At 36.2% G+C, this 21,034-nt stretch overlaps 1 protein-coding gene across 3 annotated transcripts in view; it reads right to left on the reverse strand.

The window, feature by feature from the left end:
• MON2 (MON2 homolog, regulator of endosome-to-Golgi trafficking) overlaps positions 1 to 21,034 on the reverse strand; it is a 67,560-nt gene that overhangs the window by 41,132 nt on the left and 5,394 nt on the right. For 2 of the 3 annotated variants that reach the window (XM_065743373.1, XM_065743375.1), the window contains exons 2-10: positions 12,899 to 12,962; positions 8,988 to 9,115; positions 8,106 to 8,237; positions 5,500 to 5,629; positions 4,836 to 4,933; positions 4,104 to 4,229; positions 3,175 to 3,369; positions 2,352 to 2,476; positions 1,909 to 2,048 (exon numbers count right to left, since the gene is read on the reverse strand). In XM_065743373.1, coding sequence (XP_065599445.1) covers positions 1,909 to 2,048; positions 2,352 to 2,476; positions 3,175 to 3,369; positions 4,104 to 4,229; positions 4,836 to 4,933; positions 5,500 to 5,629; positions 8,106 to 8,237; positions 8,988 to 9,115; positions 12,899 to 12,962 — 1,138 coding nt within the window. Of the gene's footprint in view, positions 1 to 1,908; positions 2,049 to 2,351; positions 2,477 to 3,174; positions 3,370 to 4,103; positions 4,230 to 4,835; positions 4,934 to 5,499; positions 5,630 to 8,105; positions 8,238 to 8,987; positions 9,116 to 12,898; positions 12,963 to 21,034 lie in introns of those variants that run through there. The other variant, XM_065743374.1, reaches the window with a different exon arrangement.

Consider the following 21,034-nt stretch of genomic DNA (forward strand, 5'->3'; position numbering starts at 1 on the left):
TTGTGATCTCCATTGTTAGAGGACCCCAAGAGTTGACTGGGTAACACTCCAAGGAATGTGGCACAACTTTGTGCAAAAGGCATGAAACTGTTGCAAATGTAAAGCTCAAAAGCCAACCACATGGATACAACCACCTGCTGCCAAAGGACTGAGATTACAGTGAGAAGATTCAGTTCAAAAATCAAGTTGCATTCATCTGCTCTTTGTCAGGTGTGGCCATAGAAGGAAGTAGAAAAAAAACATACGAGAAAGAGACATGAAAAAAACTCAGTCAGGAGGAAGTAAAAAGGTAAAGGAGGAACAAACTGGGATGGTAAGCCAGAGAAATAATGATACCTCTAAAGGTATGGGCCTAGTGCAGTGCTATTTTACAAGTTTTGAGAAGAAGGAGAATGTGTGTGTGTTATATGATGAAAACTACTTTTCCAATTCCCTGAAGTGGATTTACCTAACCCAGAAATTATATTTCTCTATCAGCTTCCATATAGGTAACTATCAATCAATTACTATCAAATTACTTCATGTAAATAACATTAACATCAACTTGTAATTCAAACTTCATCAGGGAAATCTGGAAAGTATGAGTTTTTAATGTTTATTTATTTAATAGCAGACATGCTTCCAGAACCCTGGGAAGAAATAGAAAGCCCTGAATGAGACGTGACTACTTAACAGGAAGACCATTCCTTCTTACAAATAAAATATACTTAATGAAATGCCACAACCCTGGCTGCAAGAAAAGATAACTAAGTTAATTTTCAGTAAGTAACTACTTTCATTTTACAGAAAAAGCAAAGATTATCTATAAAACACAGATCAGTCTCTTTACCATTTGGCTTCCTCCGTCCAGTTTTGGCCCTAAAAATCCAGATGAATATACTATCATAGAATTTCCCAGGCTGGAAGGGACGATGGGGATCATTAAGTCCAACGCCCATCAGTGCCCATGGCTTCGCAAAAGAGGAAGCAAACACATACTGTCTTACTACTTCCGCTGTACATAGCACTACGTGACATCCCTCCCAGATCACGCAGAATTCTATTTACAAAAGAAATTATATTAAAAAAAATCCCTCGATTTCCTTCTGAAAAACAGAGAACCAAAGAGTTTGGTGGTTGTAGAAGCGGATACAAATGCAGGACTGCAACTACTTTGTTTGAGGGCTAAGCCTTCTCTGTGATACTGTATGTAACATCATCTAGTGTAGCGGATCTGAAAATCGTCAAGATTGCCCTTTACTATTTTGGCCCACAGTGTCAGAGGCAGATGTTGGTGTTACGGCAATAGAAGTTGAACCTTCCTGCCAACACTGTGTTCCATTTTGTTTCTGCGTGACAGATGGCAGCAGAGGGGCAGTCTGACACAATGGCATCTGACATGGAAGCATGTATGAAGAAGCAAAGATGTGGAAGTTCCTCCATGTGGAAAAAATTGCAACCACTGACATACTGACATCCACTGACAATGTTTGCTGAACATTTATGGAGATTGGACTGTGGATCTGAGCACAGTGAGGAGGTGGGTGGTACATTTCAGCAGCACAGACAGCAACAGTGGGCTACCTCCATTGGTGCAGATTTTTACAAGCATGGCATGCAGGCTCTTGTTCACCGCTGTCAAAAATGCATAGCTAACAGTCATATGTTGAAAAATAGTGCTTTGTAGGTGGGAATATGCTCTATTAAATAGTGCTACTGCATTCTTTTTATCTATTGTAGTTTCCATGGAAATAAATAGGGGGCATTACTTTCGGAGCAATTTACATAGTTTGTCTCAAGCTTTTCAGCTAATAAACAATAAAGAACAGGACTATAAACAAGTCAGATGTAACTTCTGAATCAAGCCAGAATTTACTGTTACAAGAAAAAAAATGGAAAATTAAAACTATAATAAGGACAAGGCCTTACCAGTTTGGTTTGGTGTCACTGATGTATTCCCTGTGCTTGGTACAAGAAACAGTGACTGGATGAAGGACCCCAATGCATTCACAATATCCCGGAAAACTTTAGTAGAATGCTGCTTCATATCATAGGACTGACAAAAGGACCTGAAAAGTATTTTATAAAATATAATAAGCATTTGATAAATTGGAGAGTAGATTTTCTCTGCAAATTAGGTGAATAATAAGCTTCACTTGGGGTAAATGGGTTTTTTTGAATATGTAAATACTGTAATTCATCCCTTTCTGTATAATCAGAATTGCCTAACACTTCAAATATAATTATCATCAAGAGTTTATTGCATGTAAGTTTCATCCTATTTAAAATGTTTCAGAAAGCATTTTCCAGCAGAGAAAAATAACACAATTTCTCAAAATGTAAGTAAGAGGGAAACTTGCTGTATGTTATACCTTAATAGCTGAGGCTGCACACAAAGCCTGTGAATAGACTCCACTGCAACAGCTCTTAGCCACTGTGGTTTGTCTGCATCCAGAAACTTAACCAGCAATGACAGAAATATTTCACATTCTGTCACCTAAAATATAGAGTTTATAGTCACTAAATTAAAAGACAAAAATCTGCAAAATATTTTTCCAAAATTCTTGTTTCATCTTAAAGGTCAAATCCTAACAAAACCCACATTTCAATAAGCGTTTACTCAAAACCATACAAAAATCATAGTGCTGTTTTGACAAGATAACGCCACATATGCAATTAAAGGCACTAAAATTCTTTATAGACACTTCAACAAAATTAGTAAATGCACTATGGTAAAGAAATGAAAAAAAGGCAGAAATTCTTTAAGCAAATACCTAACATTTAGTAGGTAAAGACCAGCTGAATGTGTGTTTTTTATAAAAAACTAGATGTCAACAGCTTTAGCAAGAGAGGTCTTAGCAATTATCAACAAAGTGTAGTAGTCAACAATACTTAAAGCCAGGCAAACAATGTAAGATCAAAAGGTACCTAAAACTTTAACCAAGCCAGTCAAGTACAGAAAAGACAACAATTAATCTATTCTAAGAATTTATGTAAGTCCACCATTAACAAAATCATACATGCATCATACAGGTAAACAAAAATACCCATAAGAGAAAGATGATACTCAGACATTTCTTCCCTCAGTACAAGTCAACATTTCCCAACCACTAACTAATGCTTTTATTGACCACAATAATTGTGTATACATGGAACCACAGAACTGCATAAAGAAAATATGAACTTATTTCTTACCAGTAAACTGTAAAACTGCTTAATCAAAACAGAAACTACTCTCAGCAAGCGCATACAGATGGGGAAATATGGTTTTTCCACTGGTGCTGGGGAAGACGATGTGCTAGAACCTTGTCTGAATTTTATATTTGGGGAGAAGAGCTTTATAACAAGAGGGCATACTCTTTCTTTAAGAAGAAAACTGAATTCTTGGTGCTGAAAGAAACAAAAGAAAAATTCATGTTCAGAAAAAATTATTAACAAATGTTCTTCAATTGCCATCAGGAGCTCTGATTATGCATCTTATTTACAAGCACTTTTACAATCAAGGACTCTGAAGTCATGTAAATCCTGGTATCAATTAAATGTTTGTAAAATGAAAAGAATGGCAGATATCATTGTAAAGTTACCAAAAAGTAAGATGAAATCACATGCTCAGGTAAATACTTGCACTCCTTTTCTTGCATTTTACAAATAAAAATGTTCTGCTAATACATCATTTTACACATATTAAACTTCTTAATTCAGACATCATCTGCTAAAAAATGTTACTGTAAGATTATAGTGCTTTCATGTGCAGTAGGTGCACACAAATTAGTTATAACTGCAAGTGTTGCAAAGTTAATGTTTTCATTAAGTTACAAAGCTAAATCATCAAAAGCATCATAAATAATGCAAGATAGGAAAAAAGAACTGTGAAGGGGATACAACTGGCAAAATAAAACATGAAACAGCAACACATGTTCCTTAAAGTGTACAAAGTGAAGCTGATTAAAAAAAAAAAAAGCTGGTAAAAAAGCACACAGTACTTCTCCACCAGATCAAACATATAAAAGCCACAGGCTCTTCTGAAAGTGGTATTCATGCTAAACTGTGAAGATAATGATGTGTAAATATTACTAAACACATGGAGAAAAGACCTCCTCATTTTCTCCGTGACAACTACTCACTTGTAAAAACACTTGTGGAAAGTCATTGAGGACTGACTCAAGAAGTTCAAGGCCGAAAGTTCTGGTCATTTCTGTCATACCAACAAGCCAGTAAGGAGCATCAGCATTAACTAACTGACAAAGATCCTTAAAAAGAAACACAATAGCATTTAGATTTTCTGCAGTCCTTTGCTGTAATAATTTTCTGAGTCTACAACAAGATCTACACTCATTAAATCCTTGGTAAGTAATAATTTCAACACAGTTTTTCCTCAAATACATCTTTCACTTAAGTTCTTATGCAAAAAACAAACAAAAAAAAACAAACAAAAAAAACCCCATACATACATACATATATAGATATGTATATATATAAATTTGCTGGTATCCTTGCAGTAATTCTGTTTGTTCTTGCCCTCAAAAATATCCCAAGATCAGTGACTCGCAAAGCCAAGGAACTTTTATTGGTATGTTGAACACAATCCTTACTCTTTGTTATACATTTTACATTAATATACATTACTAAAGACAAAAAGAGATTTATAATAAAGCAATTTCCTAAGCCACTTTGTCTTCATTTTCCAATCATCCCTCTGGGATTCAGCACATTACTGCCAATTATCATTAATATATGTAAGAATCCCTGAAGCTCTAGTTAAGCACCTCACCAATATGCCAAAAACAGATTTCTGAAATTTCTTACAGAGTACCCAGTCATAACTGCAAATGTGTAAGCATATGCTGCCCAACTACCTGAAAAAGCATATATGCATCTTTAGCACATGGCTTCAGTGTACTGACAGATCTTCTGTTACTATTTCCTTGAACTGCAACTGGCTGTTCAATAATGTCTGTGTGAAAACAAAAATCAGTTTCATAAACCAAGGAACTGTTCAAAATCAAGTATACATTAAGTGTTCTCACAAAGAGGTTCTAAAAGAATAGCCAGGTAATTCTTCAATGGCTTATCATTTCTACAGAAATTAAGATTAGATAGAATACCAAAGATCATGAATACCAAGCACTTCTTTACAACAAATGCCCTCTTTAGAACCACTGCTGTGGCCTATTCTGTACTGAGTGTTTTAAGTTATCTTCAATTTAAGTGGCTCCCTCACTCCAAACTCTTTCACAATACTAACCTGAAGATGGGCTCTCACACTTCAGGAAAGAAAAAATAGATTTTATTTATTATTTTATAACAATCTCTCTCATATATAGAACTCACTTTGGCACTGATAATGTCATCACTCATCAATACAAGTCTATGTACAAAAGACCATAAAAATGAATAATGGCTATGATCATTTATAACGTTTATGGAATTTTTACTACTACTTTATCTGAAAAAGATAAACATTTGATGTCTGTTGAAACAGGCTAAAAAACAAGCAAGTAAAGGAAAAAGTATGCCCACCTTTGTATCGTTCATCTTCAGCAACCACTCTCTCAAATACCACAGTAACTACCTGTCGGACTGTAGCAGCTGCGGTGTTATTCGTGATATTATCTTTTGTGAAGTGCAATCGAAAACAAAGTACAATTGCCTGAAAATAAAAAAAAATAAATAGATCACCTCACAGCAAAATATCTTCATCTTTTAGCTAAGAGTCAAGACAGCTGACTGGGGAATATTTTCCACTACCATTTGTCAAAAGGCTGCCTGAAAAAACCTCCTTTAACCACTTTAAATTTGAAGAACCAGAATAACTTTTATGGATTATCCTAGCCGGAATTCTCTTTAGTAATCCGCCCTAAAATTAAACTGGAAGTGCTAATAACAGAACACTTTATCACAGACTAATAAAGCAGTAACCATCATACTGAGAATACACAGTAATCAACTACATAAAACAATTTGTATGAACATTAATGTCAATAAAGACATTAGGATTATACAGTTATTACAGAAAGGCTAGGCAACTTCAAAAGCTAAAACGTAAATAACCTTACACTGTTCCTATACTATATAAATCACAACACTTTAATAACCATGTTGCCTGGGTGGCTATTATTCCTCCAAAGGTGCGTATTTTGATGAGCCACTGTGCAGTCAGTGATGTGAATATTGTCTGCCACTGGATTTGTTATTAACTTCAACACATGATTTAATAATTAATGGTTTTAAAACGAAATTTGAAGATTAGCATCTGTAAGTGAAGTTAAACCTGTATTTCTTGCTCTTCTACCCTTATTTCATGTTCTTGCACTTGAATGAACTTCAGACACACCCAGCTATGGCGCTACATGCTGTCATATAAAATTCAGAGTTTTCTTTTACTTCCTTTATTTTTTTTTTTGTAAATTCTCTGTGGACTCTGCCTATGATTATACATCACACATTTCTGGACTTTCAAAAGATAAAGCATGACAACCTTGCAGGTTAATCTAAGCACAGCATGCACATTAAGGGCCTTTACAAGAAGGCTTACCAGTAGTTTTCTTAGTTTCACTCATGAAACATGAATATTCAACACACATCTGCCTCAAATTCATTTTCTCCATGAACTTTTCAACAGGGAAAAAAAAACCTTTTCAAATAGTTCTCCAAACAGTCTTGTGGGGAAAAAGCAAACAAGTCAATCCATTATTTTATTCATATTAATTAAGGCTTATATTTGGCTAGCTGAGAAGCTCTAGTCATTCCAAGCCTTAGATAAAAACTCGAATTTTTACAGGATATTGTGTGTCAAAAATATTCTTTTTTCTTGCCACTGTCGATGTCTGCCCAAAATTGACTGTATAGTTCTAAAACACATTAGTTTTCAATGTGTTGTAAACAATTTGTTAACAGTACAGCAATTAGATTTTCTAGTAATCGTTTAATGTGAACATTTGCCTCCCTCTACAGCCTAAATTCAATCATGATAGAACAACATCACTGCACATTGCTTTAGAACATCTGCTACTGAGAATCTCACTCTCTAAATGATACACATTTTCTTCAAAAAATATTCTGCTGCCCTAGAACATAGCATCTAATTTGGAAAATGAACACCATTTAGAACAGAAGAAACAAATTGGTGATGTAAAGTCTTTCCCATAGTGTTCAAACTCAGACAAAAAGAACTGACTGGCAAATATTTCAATCCTCAGCAAGTTTCTTTTCTTCCATCTACACGTTTCTCCATTACCTTTCTGCCTTCAGCAGACCTTTGTAACCTAGCTTTCATTTCTTTTCATGTTTTTCCTTTCCTTGCTTAAATAGATCAAAAATGTTTTTAGTATTTACTCATCTAACTGCCTGGGAAGTTACTTCTCCAAAATCTGAAGGAAAGAAAAACTTGAATCCCTTCATCAGAACAGAACACATTAAATATTCTTGAATTCTATTCTCTCAAAAAAACACAAAACCTTCTTATATTAATCCAACACTCAGAAGGCAAAGCATAACAAAGGCTGAAATTTGCAATGATCTGTTTAAAAAAAAAAAAAAGTTCCTTATGTTAAACAAATATATACATGGAATCTAGAAAAGGAACTTTCATAATTTGCAGAGGGGTAAACAGTATCACCTCTCTTTTTATAAACTGCCATTACAATGAGATCAGAATACTTGTTTTTTGTTTCAGCTAAAACATAACATAAAAAGCAGTACATGTTCAGTTCTGACTGAAAAAGCAATAATTGCACAACTTAACTGATCAGTTTTAGGGCAGGTAGGGGGGCAGCTTCTAATATTTTCTGCATTAGTCACAGCTTAAACTGCATTATGTGTACTTATTTCAGTTTGAACACACAGAAAACTAATTGAGTAAACCAGAAAAATAAGTATTAGCTCAGTGGTTTTTATTTAATGTCTTCATTAGATTAGGAATTTGTATTGTGCAGGAATTAAAAGACAGAATGAAAAGGAAGCTGAAAGAAATCCTATTTTCAAAGTTTGATATAAAGTCAATAAAGACTCAAAATAATCAAGATATCTCCCTCCTCCTCCATTAATTCCAAAAGCTTTATACATAATTTTTTTTTCCAATTTTCCTCTTGGATATTTTAACTACTGTAATTGACACATGTACTTACCTTGGATAGTGCTTCATCATGCACAACTGTATTGGTTGTTAAAAGAACAAGAACTGTCTGAAGCAATTTAAGTTCTTCAAGACTATTCTCCATCAGTTGCCAAAGCATGTTTATAATGTTTCCTGCTGCAGCCTACCAAAAAAAAATCATTTTGTGACAATAATTATGATGTTTATATATTGTTTATATCATGTGTACACCTGTAAGAATAACACTCTCATAACTGTATATAACTGAATATCACAGAAATCTCTTAATATGTGGCCCAAATTAAAGTGGGTTCTTAATTTTCTATTTGGAAAAGTGACAGTACAAAGAAATTTTGCCCTCCAAATTCATTCATATCTAAGAAATAACAGTATGATTTTATAATATGCAAGCACAATCAAAGATGTATTCAGATACATTATTTTTTACCAACTTTTTAACACCCTTTATGGGCAGTTCCATAATATGTCATCTAATGTTTTAAGTTGCAATAAACGTGCATCCATGTATTTTATTTTTAAACCAATGATGCAACAAACACATGATAAAGTGTTATCACACGGAGTAAGTTTTGTGGATACACTCTTAACCATAATATTTATCGATGACTGTTCCTGCACTACAAGAACACAAACTAAAAGTGTTTTTTGTGAATGCTCACAAATTCCTTCTATAAGTTATTACTTTTCTCTACTACATATTTTTAAACGATCAAAAAGGTTTTCTTTTAAATTACATTTTTAATTCAATATGAGCAAATATATATTTTGTAAACTATGTTCAGTGTAACATAAAAAGTATCCTAAAAAAAAAACAAAAAAACTTCATCTTCAGTTTGGGGCCTGTTCATCTCACATTGAAACACTTTGGAATTTATGTAAAGATTGATCTTACCTCTGAAACAACTTCATGGGACATGAGTCTTTGAATGGCTGCTAGACACAGCTGAGTGATCTTTGGTTCCTTCGTTCCACAACCCATGAGAAAAGGCTGAACTACCTCTGAGCTGTTCTCTTTCAATGCTTTTGAAAAGAGAGATGGAAACAATCAATTTTTAATGCTTTGAAGAATAGAATGCAAAATATGTTAATCATAGCTATTAACAAAATTTTAAACTCCCATCTTGGAAATCTGGAAGTTACTTCTGTACCACAGGGAAAAGCTAAGTGAAGAAAGACAATGGGCTGCCAAGGCATGCCTCCACGACCACCATTAATGCTCAAATTCCAAGTATCTTCTCTCCTTTTTCAACCCTTTGTCTTTCTTTGATCAACTTTCCAAATCCAAGATGTCTACTTAGAGCACATTTGGTTTGTTACGCATTGTAAGATTCTGCCTACCCCAAAGCTCTCTCTGTCTGCACAGTGCTGACCACTCCCTTCCCAGGAGCCTTTACCTTCTGCCGTACATCACCTCAGAACTGTATTCAAAAGCAGCAATGTGTGACACAAGACATGCCAAATACTCGGAATGAAGGGGAAGAGTAAAATGCCATCAAAAAACAGGTGGAGAATCATAGACTCGTGTCCTGAATACATACATCTGCCTGTGAATTTTTCAACCAGTGTTTTAACGTGAAAGGGTAGCTTCTTAAAGAGAAGTATTTTCATGACAATTACAAGTTTCAGGAACTTTTTGTTTTATTTTAAAGGACCAGTGAGTGTTTTTCTGCTTTGAGTACAGCAATGTTGATTCATGCAAACTTTTAAGATTTTAGCTGTACACCCTCATTTCATATACTAAAAATTTCCTCATGGCTGAAAATTGTGAGGAACTTACTCCGAACACCACTCTCGTGTATTCTAGCTGTTTGTGATAATGAACATGTTTAGAGCATAAATACTACCACAAAGAAACAAAAAATACATTCTCACACAAAAATGCAAAGTTGATCAATTCTGCAATTTTTTATTGAAGAATTTGAATTAGGCTCTCATATTTTAATGATATTTTAAACTGGAGCACGTGACAAACAAGTTTCTTTGAAATTAATAGGATACAATAGGTGCCAATTTTATAAGGTAGGAGCTTGTATGGGATAATACTGACACATACACAGCCCAAGTCAGCCACATAGTGTGCAACTGGAAGAGGCTGATCTTGCACCTAATGTCTCATTAAAAATAATAAAATGTCAGCATAAATGTGAACAAAGATGTAATTTTAGGCATGTATCAGTATGAAAAAATGTCTAAGCTGCTTTGTTACCTATGACAAAGTCAACAGAGCTCACTCCTGAACACAAATGCTTCTTTACTCCTACAAATTTCTGACTCACCAACAAACTCCATCCATCAAGTAGATAGAAGAAAGCAACATTTTTTTTTTTTTACAGATATCATAAAACACTGAACGTAAGATTCATGACAGAATTCTGAATGGCAAAAATGCATGGGATTTAACAAACAGTAAATACTGAGAGTAAAGAAGAACAAAACTTTCTACAGTATTTTTCCTTAAATCCAGTAGAATCAATTTCAGAACAGGATCTGCACAAATACTTTTACTTTATGAAGCTGAAATTAATTAATTAGATCTGGTTTGCTACCAACTACTACACGAGTTTCAATCTTAACACACACACAAAAACGTTCTTATATTCAGCTGTGCTTCCATTTTGCCAGACCAAAAATACATAAGAACTTATTTAAAAAGACATCTATCATAATGAACCACATCAAAGAAGAAATTTTGGGAAAATAAGACTACTTCACTCCATCAGCAAGATCATAATCTTTTTAAAAGAACTTCTAAAGCAAAACCATGAATTATCTAAAAACAGAACATCTCAGAGCCACGTGGAAACAATTTCTCACATCTGTCTCCCATGCTATAAATCCCAAGCTGACTTCTCTTTGGATTTACTCAAGTTCTCATAAATAAAATCTAAAGCACATGTAGACTGCCAAGAACGAAGATTCTGAAACTAATCAACTTTTTCCAAGAGAAAGAAGCAAGTTACATCAGAGACCTCCGAATTCTGACAAGTTAAATGTATCACCAGTCACAGCACTACTTCTGAGTTATCACAGTATGTTTGTCATTTTAAAATTACATCTGTTTTCCTGATAATTCTAACTGTACACAGTGTGCAGCTTCAAGAACACACATAGTCAGCTTGTTTAAAAAAATCTGATATAGTTATCTATTTCAGTGAATCAACAGTTTACTGCAAAAAAAAAGTATATTTTTAGATTAACAGAACATCTGGTAGATGTTCTTAAACCACCTAGCAGTCAAAAATATTTACTCCACTAGATTTCACAACTACAGTGGTGTTTTTCAGCTAATGTATACATGCTCTTTTCCTTCAAAAAAATATAAAAACTGGGTGGGAGACAAAAGAGATCTGGATACTATCTTATCTACAAGATCAAGTTATAACTGATTCTACAAATAAATAAATAAATAAATAAATAAAACCACAGGGAAACAGGGAATAAAGAATTGGGATTGTTTAATGGTATTGTATTTAAATTGGTAGGATATCGTGCAGGCACAGCATTAGTTACCCTTTGTTTCTCTATTTCTCAATGGGAAAAAAAGTTATCTATTATCAAATGTTAACTAATCAGAGTAACTTGTTGAGTGCCTGCTGTTTTTTGAAACTTCACAGAAACAAGTCTGTGCAGTTTTGTTTCAATGAATGAAACGAATTCCAACTACATTCTAGTATAAGCCTCGTAAGGGAAAACTATTAACAAAAATGTGACCAACTAAAAGAAGACATTCCCTCAGAAAGATAAAGGACTGACTATCCGTGCCCCACACCAATAAATCTTCACATCTCCTCACTTTGAAATGAAGATTAAAAATCTAGCTTTCTAAAATGTAAAGATCTTTACACAGTTATATGCCAACAAATGTTGCTAGCTTCCCAAGTGACTAACTGGAGACTTTTCTTGTTCATTTGTGTGTTTTGATACATAGCTGACATTACCTGGCATAGATTTTCCACTTATGTCAGCATTCATGACAGCAGTAAAAACAAAGAAAATAAACAAAAAAAAAAGAGAGGCATTAAAGTGAAATACTGAGGGATGGGACTGCTACTTCAAATACTTCTAGGAAGCGCCTCCTGATTTGCATACCTCAAAACAAGAAGTAATTTTGCATCTATTTCATTTGGACCTTTCAAATAATAGAGCACTGTAAAGGAGTTCAACTACTGCTGGGGTAGACACCCAAGCATTAATACGTGGATATTCAAATCTGGCCAAAGATTTTACCAGCGATTGGTAAGAAGCTATCAATTTACATGCTGTTTAATACAGCTGAGGAATGTCAGAGATAACTGCTTTAAGCACTTACAAAGCTGCAACTTGCAAAATATCTCCTGTCCCCCAAGGCAACGGTACATCATAAATTGAATGACCTTGTCTCTGATTAAGATGGATTTTTGCCTGCCAGGTGCAAGTCTCCAAAGGCTAGACTATCACAATAAACACACAGATGAGGATCTGCAGAACTCCACACAGAGAACTCAAGAACAGCTGTGGCAGTGAATAAGACATAGAGAATGCAAAGCTCAATAATTTCATATTTTTCTAAGTGGATGATTACTTTTTAGAACAGACACTGAAAATGGAGACCTTGCTCAGGCAGCATTAATACAGCATGAGCATGATACAGAAGTAGAATTTTTCAGCATTCCTAGATGTTTTGCTAGGTACCTACAGATACAGTATCACTGATACTGCACACAGTAAAAGGCATTTAGGATTACTGCACATAACCAAAGCATATCTTTAACATTTTGATCTATAACACAAGCTTGTTTTTCCCACTCCACTGCAAATAATTACCTGCCAAAATATCAGTGTTCCGTGCAGCTATTGTTTTCACTTTTATTATTCCTGATTCAGCAGCCTGTAGAAGGAAAATAAGTAGTTTAGATGCTGTTGCATACATCAATATCTGCAAAGAAATAAATATATCTAAGATAAATAAAATTGTACTGCCTTGGAGAAAAAAACATTTGCAACGTTTTCAGTAAGCAGAGCTAATGTGGAAGTGAAATTAATTCCCAGAACAGTACAGAAAGGTGTATATTAGATGGTTCTGATTTTCAGAAGGCAGTTTGCACTGTATTATTTTTCAGACTTAGGAATGTGAGGAAAAACCACTAGCAAGCAAAACAGACAAACTGGAAAGCAGACTCCGTACACCCTCAATCTGTGCAACAATTTCTGTGATATATTATAACTTGCCACGTTCATCAGGTTGACATGCTGAAGGGACTGCAAATATCAGTAGTAGTATCAGTGTTTAATACAACACACTTGAGCAATTATATCCAGTTAATAAAACTGACATGGTACACAACACTTGAAATTTATCACTGTTCTTCAAGTCAGGTAGTAGCATTTTCAGTCTGTAAGCTAACACTTTTAATAATATTTACTACTAATTTCTCATGCAATTTGTGTCCTGAATTCCCTGTACAAATTAACTGCATGCAAGCTCTACCACCCTTCTGCTCCCAACAGTACCCATAGCCCAACAGTACCCATAGCACTCACCAACATGCCACCCCTCTGACATCAATGCTCCCTCGTCCCCATGAGCAGCACTGAGGTGCAACTCACCATCTGCCCCCCCCAGTGCCAGCAGCCCAAGGGATGCCCAGGGGCCAGAAATGGAGCAGGGACACCATGAATCACAGTGAAGGATCAACTCTCTTAATCATCCAGCATGAATCAAAGTCGCCTTTTCTAACGGAGTCAAGTCAAACTGAACATTTCATACGGATGCTTCACCTTTCAAAACTAAAATTTCTGGCTAGTTCTGTGTAAAAAATGCAAAATACACTACAAATGGCTTCTTTCCAGTTTTTAAATTCATTAGTACATTGTAAACCCCTGAATACAGTGAAAGAAATCTTCATAAAACACTGCCCACCAAAATAAACTCAACAGTTTTTCCCAAACAGAAAACATCTTCCTAGAAAACACTTCTGACAAATTTGAAAGTATACGTGCACTTTGTAATTCTGTTTCATATTTCTGTGTACTTTACACACTGAGCCTTCCAGTTTTTCCTTGGATTTAACATTCCTGCTCAGAGAACTGTGCTGTCACTGTATGGCACCGAGCAGTGAAGCAGCCACGCTGTGCCAGCAGAAACATGAAAGTGACAGCACATAGCTCTGCCAAAGAGAGCCATTTCCCCTCCACCTGAACCCCATTCCAACAAGATTTCCCAGAAAGACAGGCAAAGATGACTGCATAATTTAAGTATTTGATTTTGAATTTAAGATTTGATAAAGGTTATTTCTCAAAGCAGCTAAAATTCAAAAAATGAAACCTAAAATTCCCATGCTTTTTGTTCATTTCCCAGTGTAAGCATAGAAAGTCTCCACGCAGCCTTGCCAGCATTTGGATACAGCTGTGAAATTCTGGGGAATTACACCAGTTTTCCTTAACAGTGTTTGCACGTGAAAAATATTTACAGAATAATATCAGCAGTGCCTGAACTAACATACAACACGCTCAAATGAGAGCATGGCAACATGCAAATATATATTCTGTGTAATTAAATTAAGATGTCTCAAATGCAGTTTACTTTAATTACATTAACTTAAAACTTAAGATGGTGCAAAATATTAAGTTGATCCTTGTTCCACTTCAGTAATAAATTGTCAGCTAATGAGGAGAACAACTGTCACAACAAATTGTTCCTATTCATTAATATGAGGGATTTGTCACAGTCCAACTTCAATTACCTTCAAACTAAGCCTTGTCACATCAACTGGCAATTGATTTCTTACTAGCCAGTAGTGACAAATTCCCCCTGAATCAAAGAAATAATAGTGTCCACCCATATGACATTCACACACACTCCACAGTTTGCACAAAGAAGGAAAACAATATTTACAACACGACATCTCCCAGTTAGTTGTCTGCTATCTTTACATAAAACAGCACAGATTCTTTTTAAAATGACATAAAACAAACCAACACCCACTTAAGCTTTTGCTACTCTGAATACAGCAGTTCTTCCTCGTAAGACACAGGAATATCTGTAATTTTCCACACTATATTTTGTTTTCCAATTTCTATTTAGAATTACAAATCAAGTTGTTTTCAATTAAAAATTAACTATACTACACACATCCTATTAAAATAACAACAAAACTCTAGACTACACTAAAAATGTAAAATATCATCACTTATTTACAAAAAAAGGACTTCAAATGAAAAAACAGACAATAGAAAAACTGAGGCTAAGAACAGCTACCCGGCTATCCTATATGCATCAGTATAAAAGTAAACTTGGATAGGCTTAGTCTAAGTTGGCAAATAATACAATAGGTATTAAGTTTGCAAATTGACATCAATGTGAACATTTCTACAGCACTCTAGAGGTCACTGCCCCATCAGAAAAGGACATTTTGATAAATATGGTAACTGATTATAACTATAACTGATCAAGCATATGGTCAGCATCATTCTGTGAATTTACTGGTATAAGTACAGTAATTGACTTTCATATAAATATAAGGCATCAGTTTTAAGCAGTCACCCCTTGTAAAAGTAGCATTATCCAAGTTTCCATTAGCACCACAGCTAACTGTAGTCTCAAAGAAGCAAACATACGTCATTCCTGTACCATAACAAAGCTCAAATGTACCTGAAGCCTTCAGTCAATTAGATTTCCTATTCTGCTACTTTAACATCTGTGAAATAAACTGAAATAAAATGCCTGGAGCACACACTGCCACTACTGTGTTTTATTTCATGTTTCTGTTGCAGTTAACTGTAGCATTCAGTTTTGGCAGGAGAAACACTGATGAAAAGTAGAAATGGGCTCTCAGTGATAGCATATATTCAAATCAATTTCATCTGGATACTCCAATCTTCTTCTCTTCAAACAGTCTATAATCTCACAGCAAAATCCAGAAGTTCCCTCTGGGCTCAATCCCTCACCCCACCATCGCTTCTCTTCCCTACAACTTACCATATGTTTGCACACTTACTCAGGCAGAATGTCACCTTGAAGCCAACTCACACAGAGGTTCTGACCATGAGAGGCCGGGCAGTGGAAAGTGGCAGCAACTTTAAACCCAGCTTTAGGAGTTCCTCAGATCCCAAACCCTTCCCCTCCAGCTCCCCATTCAAACCAAAGGCACCAGCCAGGTGACAGCCAGCCAGCTTCTGCATGGTGCTCTGCTAGCACCAAGCAGGGGCTAACACACCCTCAAGGAGGCCAACAACCAGGTAACATTCCATTCCCAGATTGGTATTTCCCTACATAAAATACATGCACACAGACTAGAAAGATCTGTAACTCACAAATAATAGTCAATATTGGGACCATTAAAGTATGCAGCTCTACCTGAACCCCTCTCTTATCAGCAGCTCTTTTAAAAAAGTGAAAAGAACACTTCACTGTTTCAGCAATTTTTTAAATGTTTCAGAAGGGTTTCTTTATAAAGGTTTTAAAAAGGCTCAACTTGCTCATCTTCCAAGACACTGGCGTCTCACCATTACAAGTCAGCACTTTCTGCTCTTTTTTCTTCTAAACCAAAAATCACACACCTGTGTAAAGACGATTAACATAACAACCAGGCAGGTATTTCTACTACAGATTGATTCAACTTCAGAAATATTTTTAAATGAACTTATCATTGGATAGCACTGTTACAAAAGATATTTCCACCACTAACTCTCTGAATGACTTCGTGTTTCAATTACATGCAAACTGCTATCTCCAGAGATACCAAACCTGCTGTGAGGTTTGCTGCCCTTTCTCCACAAGTTTTTGACTTCCTTCTTGTGAAAACAAAAGCGTTCAGTGCTTTCAGGAACGCTGCTCTGTATTGGTATTTACATCATATTGTTTGCAACCCTTTTACTAACATTGGACCACAGTAACATATATCATTTACGGTCACTTTCACATCTATTATCATGAAAAAAAGGAGCAATTCTTTCTGTCTGTAATTATTTGCCTCTCTCACTGGAACACTAACTACGTCCAGTAGCTTAGGTAAGAGATTCTCCTGCCTAAAGTACTGTTGCAATTCAATGTTATTCTGGCTTGCTATGCAAAAGTACATTCTGGACCATTACTACACTGCGAAACTGTTATTTGGAAAAGGCACACCCACAAAAAAACCACACAGTAAATCAGCCTCATGAAAGCACTCAAGTGTATCACGTCTGTGCAAAACAGCAGTGTACTTTCCATCTGTATTTTTATCCTTCTCCTCAGGAGTACAATCCCCTACTCAGACTCTTCTCTTTCACATATACTCATCCTATCTGTGATTTAAACTGATGAAATACTAGTTCTGATCTGACAGCATCGTGTACTCAAAGGCAATTCTTACATTCAACGATTTAATGTACTTGGATTAGTGCTTGCCCACATTCTACAGGTGTGGAGCAGTTACTTAGCAGAGCCACTGCAAATGTGCCACCACCTGCAGAAGCAGTCTGGGAGTAAGTGGGTTTAGTACCTGAGCTAACCAGACACACACAAGTCTACAAACCACTGCCGATCAGGATCAAGGTAGGCACCGCACACATCTCAAAGGAAACCAAGGAAGAACATAGACTTGCCTATCAGTTGCTGGGAGGTTATAAGCCAAATCCTCCTGCAAGCCTTTTCTAGGCACATGCAGGACAAGAAAGTGACCAGGAGCAACCAGCACAGGTTTAGCATGAGCGTGACCACTGCCTTCTACAGTATGCTTATGAACACATAATGGGAAAGCAGCACATACTATATGCCTTAACTATAGCAAAGCCGTTGATGCCATACTCTGTAGTACAGCATAAGCCCCCTCACAGATAAATCAGCGAGGTGTGGACCAGATACCAAATCAGGGGTACTGTCCAATACACAGGTGAGATTTTATTTATGGCTGGTAGGAACCTCATGTGGCTCAATACAAACTCCTGCACTTGTGATAACGTAGCCCCATACATCAGCAGAAGCTAGGAGCAGGCTGGCCAGAAAGCAGCTCTGATGAATGGGCCTGATACACAACAAACAGAAATGCAAGTCAGCAGCAAGCCCTTGCCAAAGTTGGTCAACAGCAGGCTGGGCTGTATTAGTAAGAGCAGCCAGCAAGTCAAGGGAATGGAGCCTTACGTGTTCTGCACGCTGCACTCCAGCAATATTCTCACAGGCTTCTTCAAGCTTGCTACTGTAAAGCAGACATTGATGTGACAGGGTGAAGCCAGAGGTCTACCATGACCATTAGTTGAGCGAGGAACAGGTGTGGAGATGATGTAAGAGCTGCATTCATCTAGCCTGAAGAAAACTGAGCTAAGAGAAGAGCTTGTTAGTGCCTATCAAATGGTAGGCTTAGAGAATGTGAACCTGGCTGCAATCACGGCTCATCTCCAGGATGGCATATACATATAAGAGAAAGAAAGCAGAGAGAACTGAAAACAATAACTCTCCTTTCAAATCACTTCTAAAAATAACTTCTACATAGGTTCCTCAATCTAATTTTCCTGCCATAGGATCTTAACAATCACACTAAAATATTACTTTTCCAACTAACTGAATATTTAATTTCAGTAAACCACTTCCACTACTACAAAACCTTCCATCCAAAAGCAGCAGCAGCACCAGTTTTTCAGCCTTACGTCTGGAATTTGTGATTTATGCGAGTAGTCAAAAAGCCCCATTTAAAAAATAATAATAGAAATGTTATACTTTCCACTTTTAAAGTTCGCGTTACCTTTATTTAGCATTTAAAGACAAGAAATTACAAACAGATGGTCAGCGTCTATTCACATACAAAACAGTTCTACTGTTCACACTTCACCTGAGACACAAACAAAATTGATCTGTTTTTACTCATTATCTGCTACTGCTCAATAGAGGAAATAATTAGTTCACATTCCTAACCTCAAGAACAGGGACTACAGTTGAAGATATCAAACTAATTCCCACTGGAATTGACTGTACTCAAGGACAGTGCCATTCCCAATTACAGGAGCTCCACACTGAGGAAAAATAGTAGCACTAGCTGAATCTACTGTAAATTTTCTTGACTAATTCAAGATAGGATACTGCAGATCTTATTTTTTCATATATATATAAGAACAACAACAAAAAAGATCATTTCCAGCTATACTGCAACTGTGGTATTTGCCCTGATGTTAGAAGTGCTACTTCACTTGACTGAAACCCATTGCTCCTCTGGTCCATAAACCTTCTGAAATCGTCTGCAGATACTGCAAGCTGACAATTCAGGATCCTGAAGGTTAATCATCAGTAATGCCAGCAGAGGTGCCAGTTAATTGCTTCTGAGCTGATGCCTCTGGAGGTACCTCATCTGACACGAATGCAGAGGTTAGGTTAACGCAATGCAAACATTTTGTATCAAGGGCTTTCATTTGACAATCAAAACACTACACTTCAGCTGGAAAACCATCACATTCAACTCAATAGAGCAAACCAGGATGAGTAACATTCAACAGCTCCTTACTGAAAAGCAATGATGCAAGCAAAACAAAAACATCAAGACTTGATACAGGAGAAACATAGCCAGTTAGCGACAAAGTTTCAAGTTATACTGCTCTCCTGCACAGTAAAATAGAATCAGGATATATTTTTATATAATATATCACTGTAATTTATACTTATGTATCTATATACAGTGTGTGGATGGACATCTTCACATAGCCTGCAACAAGCATTCACACATTCGAGTGATCCATCAAGTACAACACAACTGATTATAAATCACTTGAAATTTCATTGCATACTTATGTCACAATGATCATCAATGTACGTAAAAACCTGTTTCAGAGCTGCAGATTTTAATCCTGCCTTCAGCCTGTTGGTCTGAACAGACTGGAGGAGGACGCTCCTCAGGCATTGGCACAAACCCTAGCTGCAGTCACCTAGTCAGACTGTAAGTCTCTGACAGCAATAGTTGAATGTTGTTTCTTTTCACCAGGTGCCAGGCGTTTTGGGCACTAGCTGGGAACATGAGTTGACAAGAATTTCTGCTACAGGTTTCCTTTCCTGTATAATTTTTTGGAAGAAATGGGAGGGAGACAGGGATTCAATGAAATATCAAGACGCACAAATTTAAGTATCTGAACTCCCATCGCACTGAACACAGTTTAAAAGAGAGGCTTTAAGAATTAAGGAACATTAATCCGACCTACTAGTAGGGGTTCTCTGCAGGTTCCAAGCCTGAAACTCCAAATCTGAGACTACTACATGCAGACAGAAGACCTATGTTCTTCTGGACCTGCTGCTGGAAGCCAAGTTAAAAGACATTAATGTACTTCAAGTAACGTAAGCGTATTGGTAATGGACTAAAACAACCCCCTGGCTATGTGCTCCATCAGCCATGCCTCCAGAATGAACACAGAATGAACTGATCCTGCAAGATCAATGAACACACCCCAAGTTCAGCACATTAATCTTGCTCTTCTACCGTGAGAAGTTTACAGACAGACTGAGATACAGAAAATACCGATTTTTTTTTCATTCATTCAATAGTAAAGTGTTATACGATGGAGAAATCAGGTCTATAATCATAACTGTCAGCCACAGTTCAAACATTGTTGATAGTATTTCTTATCAATGACTGAAACGATGACATGAAGTTTAGAATTAAGTCTTAACAACAGAACTATTTGTATAGACAACAGTCTTCCAGAAATGTAACAGTATGCTTGTTACAGTAATTATGAAAAAGATATTACTGTACACAGAATATTGAATGAAAACACTGCAAAAGTAATAGATCCTAAACACAAAGCTAGCAGACGTGGCAACTGGTACAGCTCAGGAACTATGGAACTGTAAGAAATATCAGTACCCACCTGTTTCAAGTGATCAGCTCAGCTACTGGCAACCAAGGAATACTACAGAATAGTTCTCAGACACAGACACAAGACACGTGGTCGAGTGCAAGATACTCAATTTTGACAGTAGGCATTTTACAAATCACTCATACA

This window comes from Cyrtonyx montezumae, unplaced genomic scaffold (assembly GCF_038088225.1).
Source record: "Cyrtonyx montezumae isolate F1298 unplaced genomic scaffold, pur_monq_1.0 scaffold_3, whole genome shotgun sequence".
NCBI lineage: Eukaryota > Metazoa > Chordata > Aves > Galliformes > Odontophoridae > Cyrtonyx > Cyrtonyx montezumae.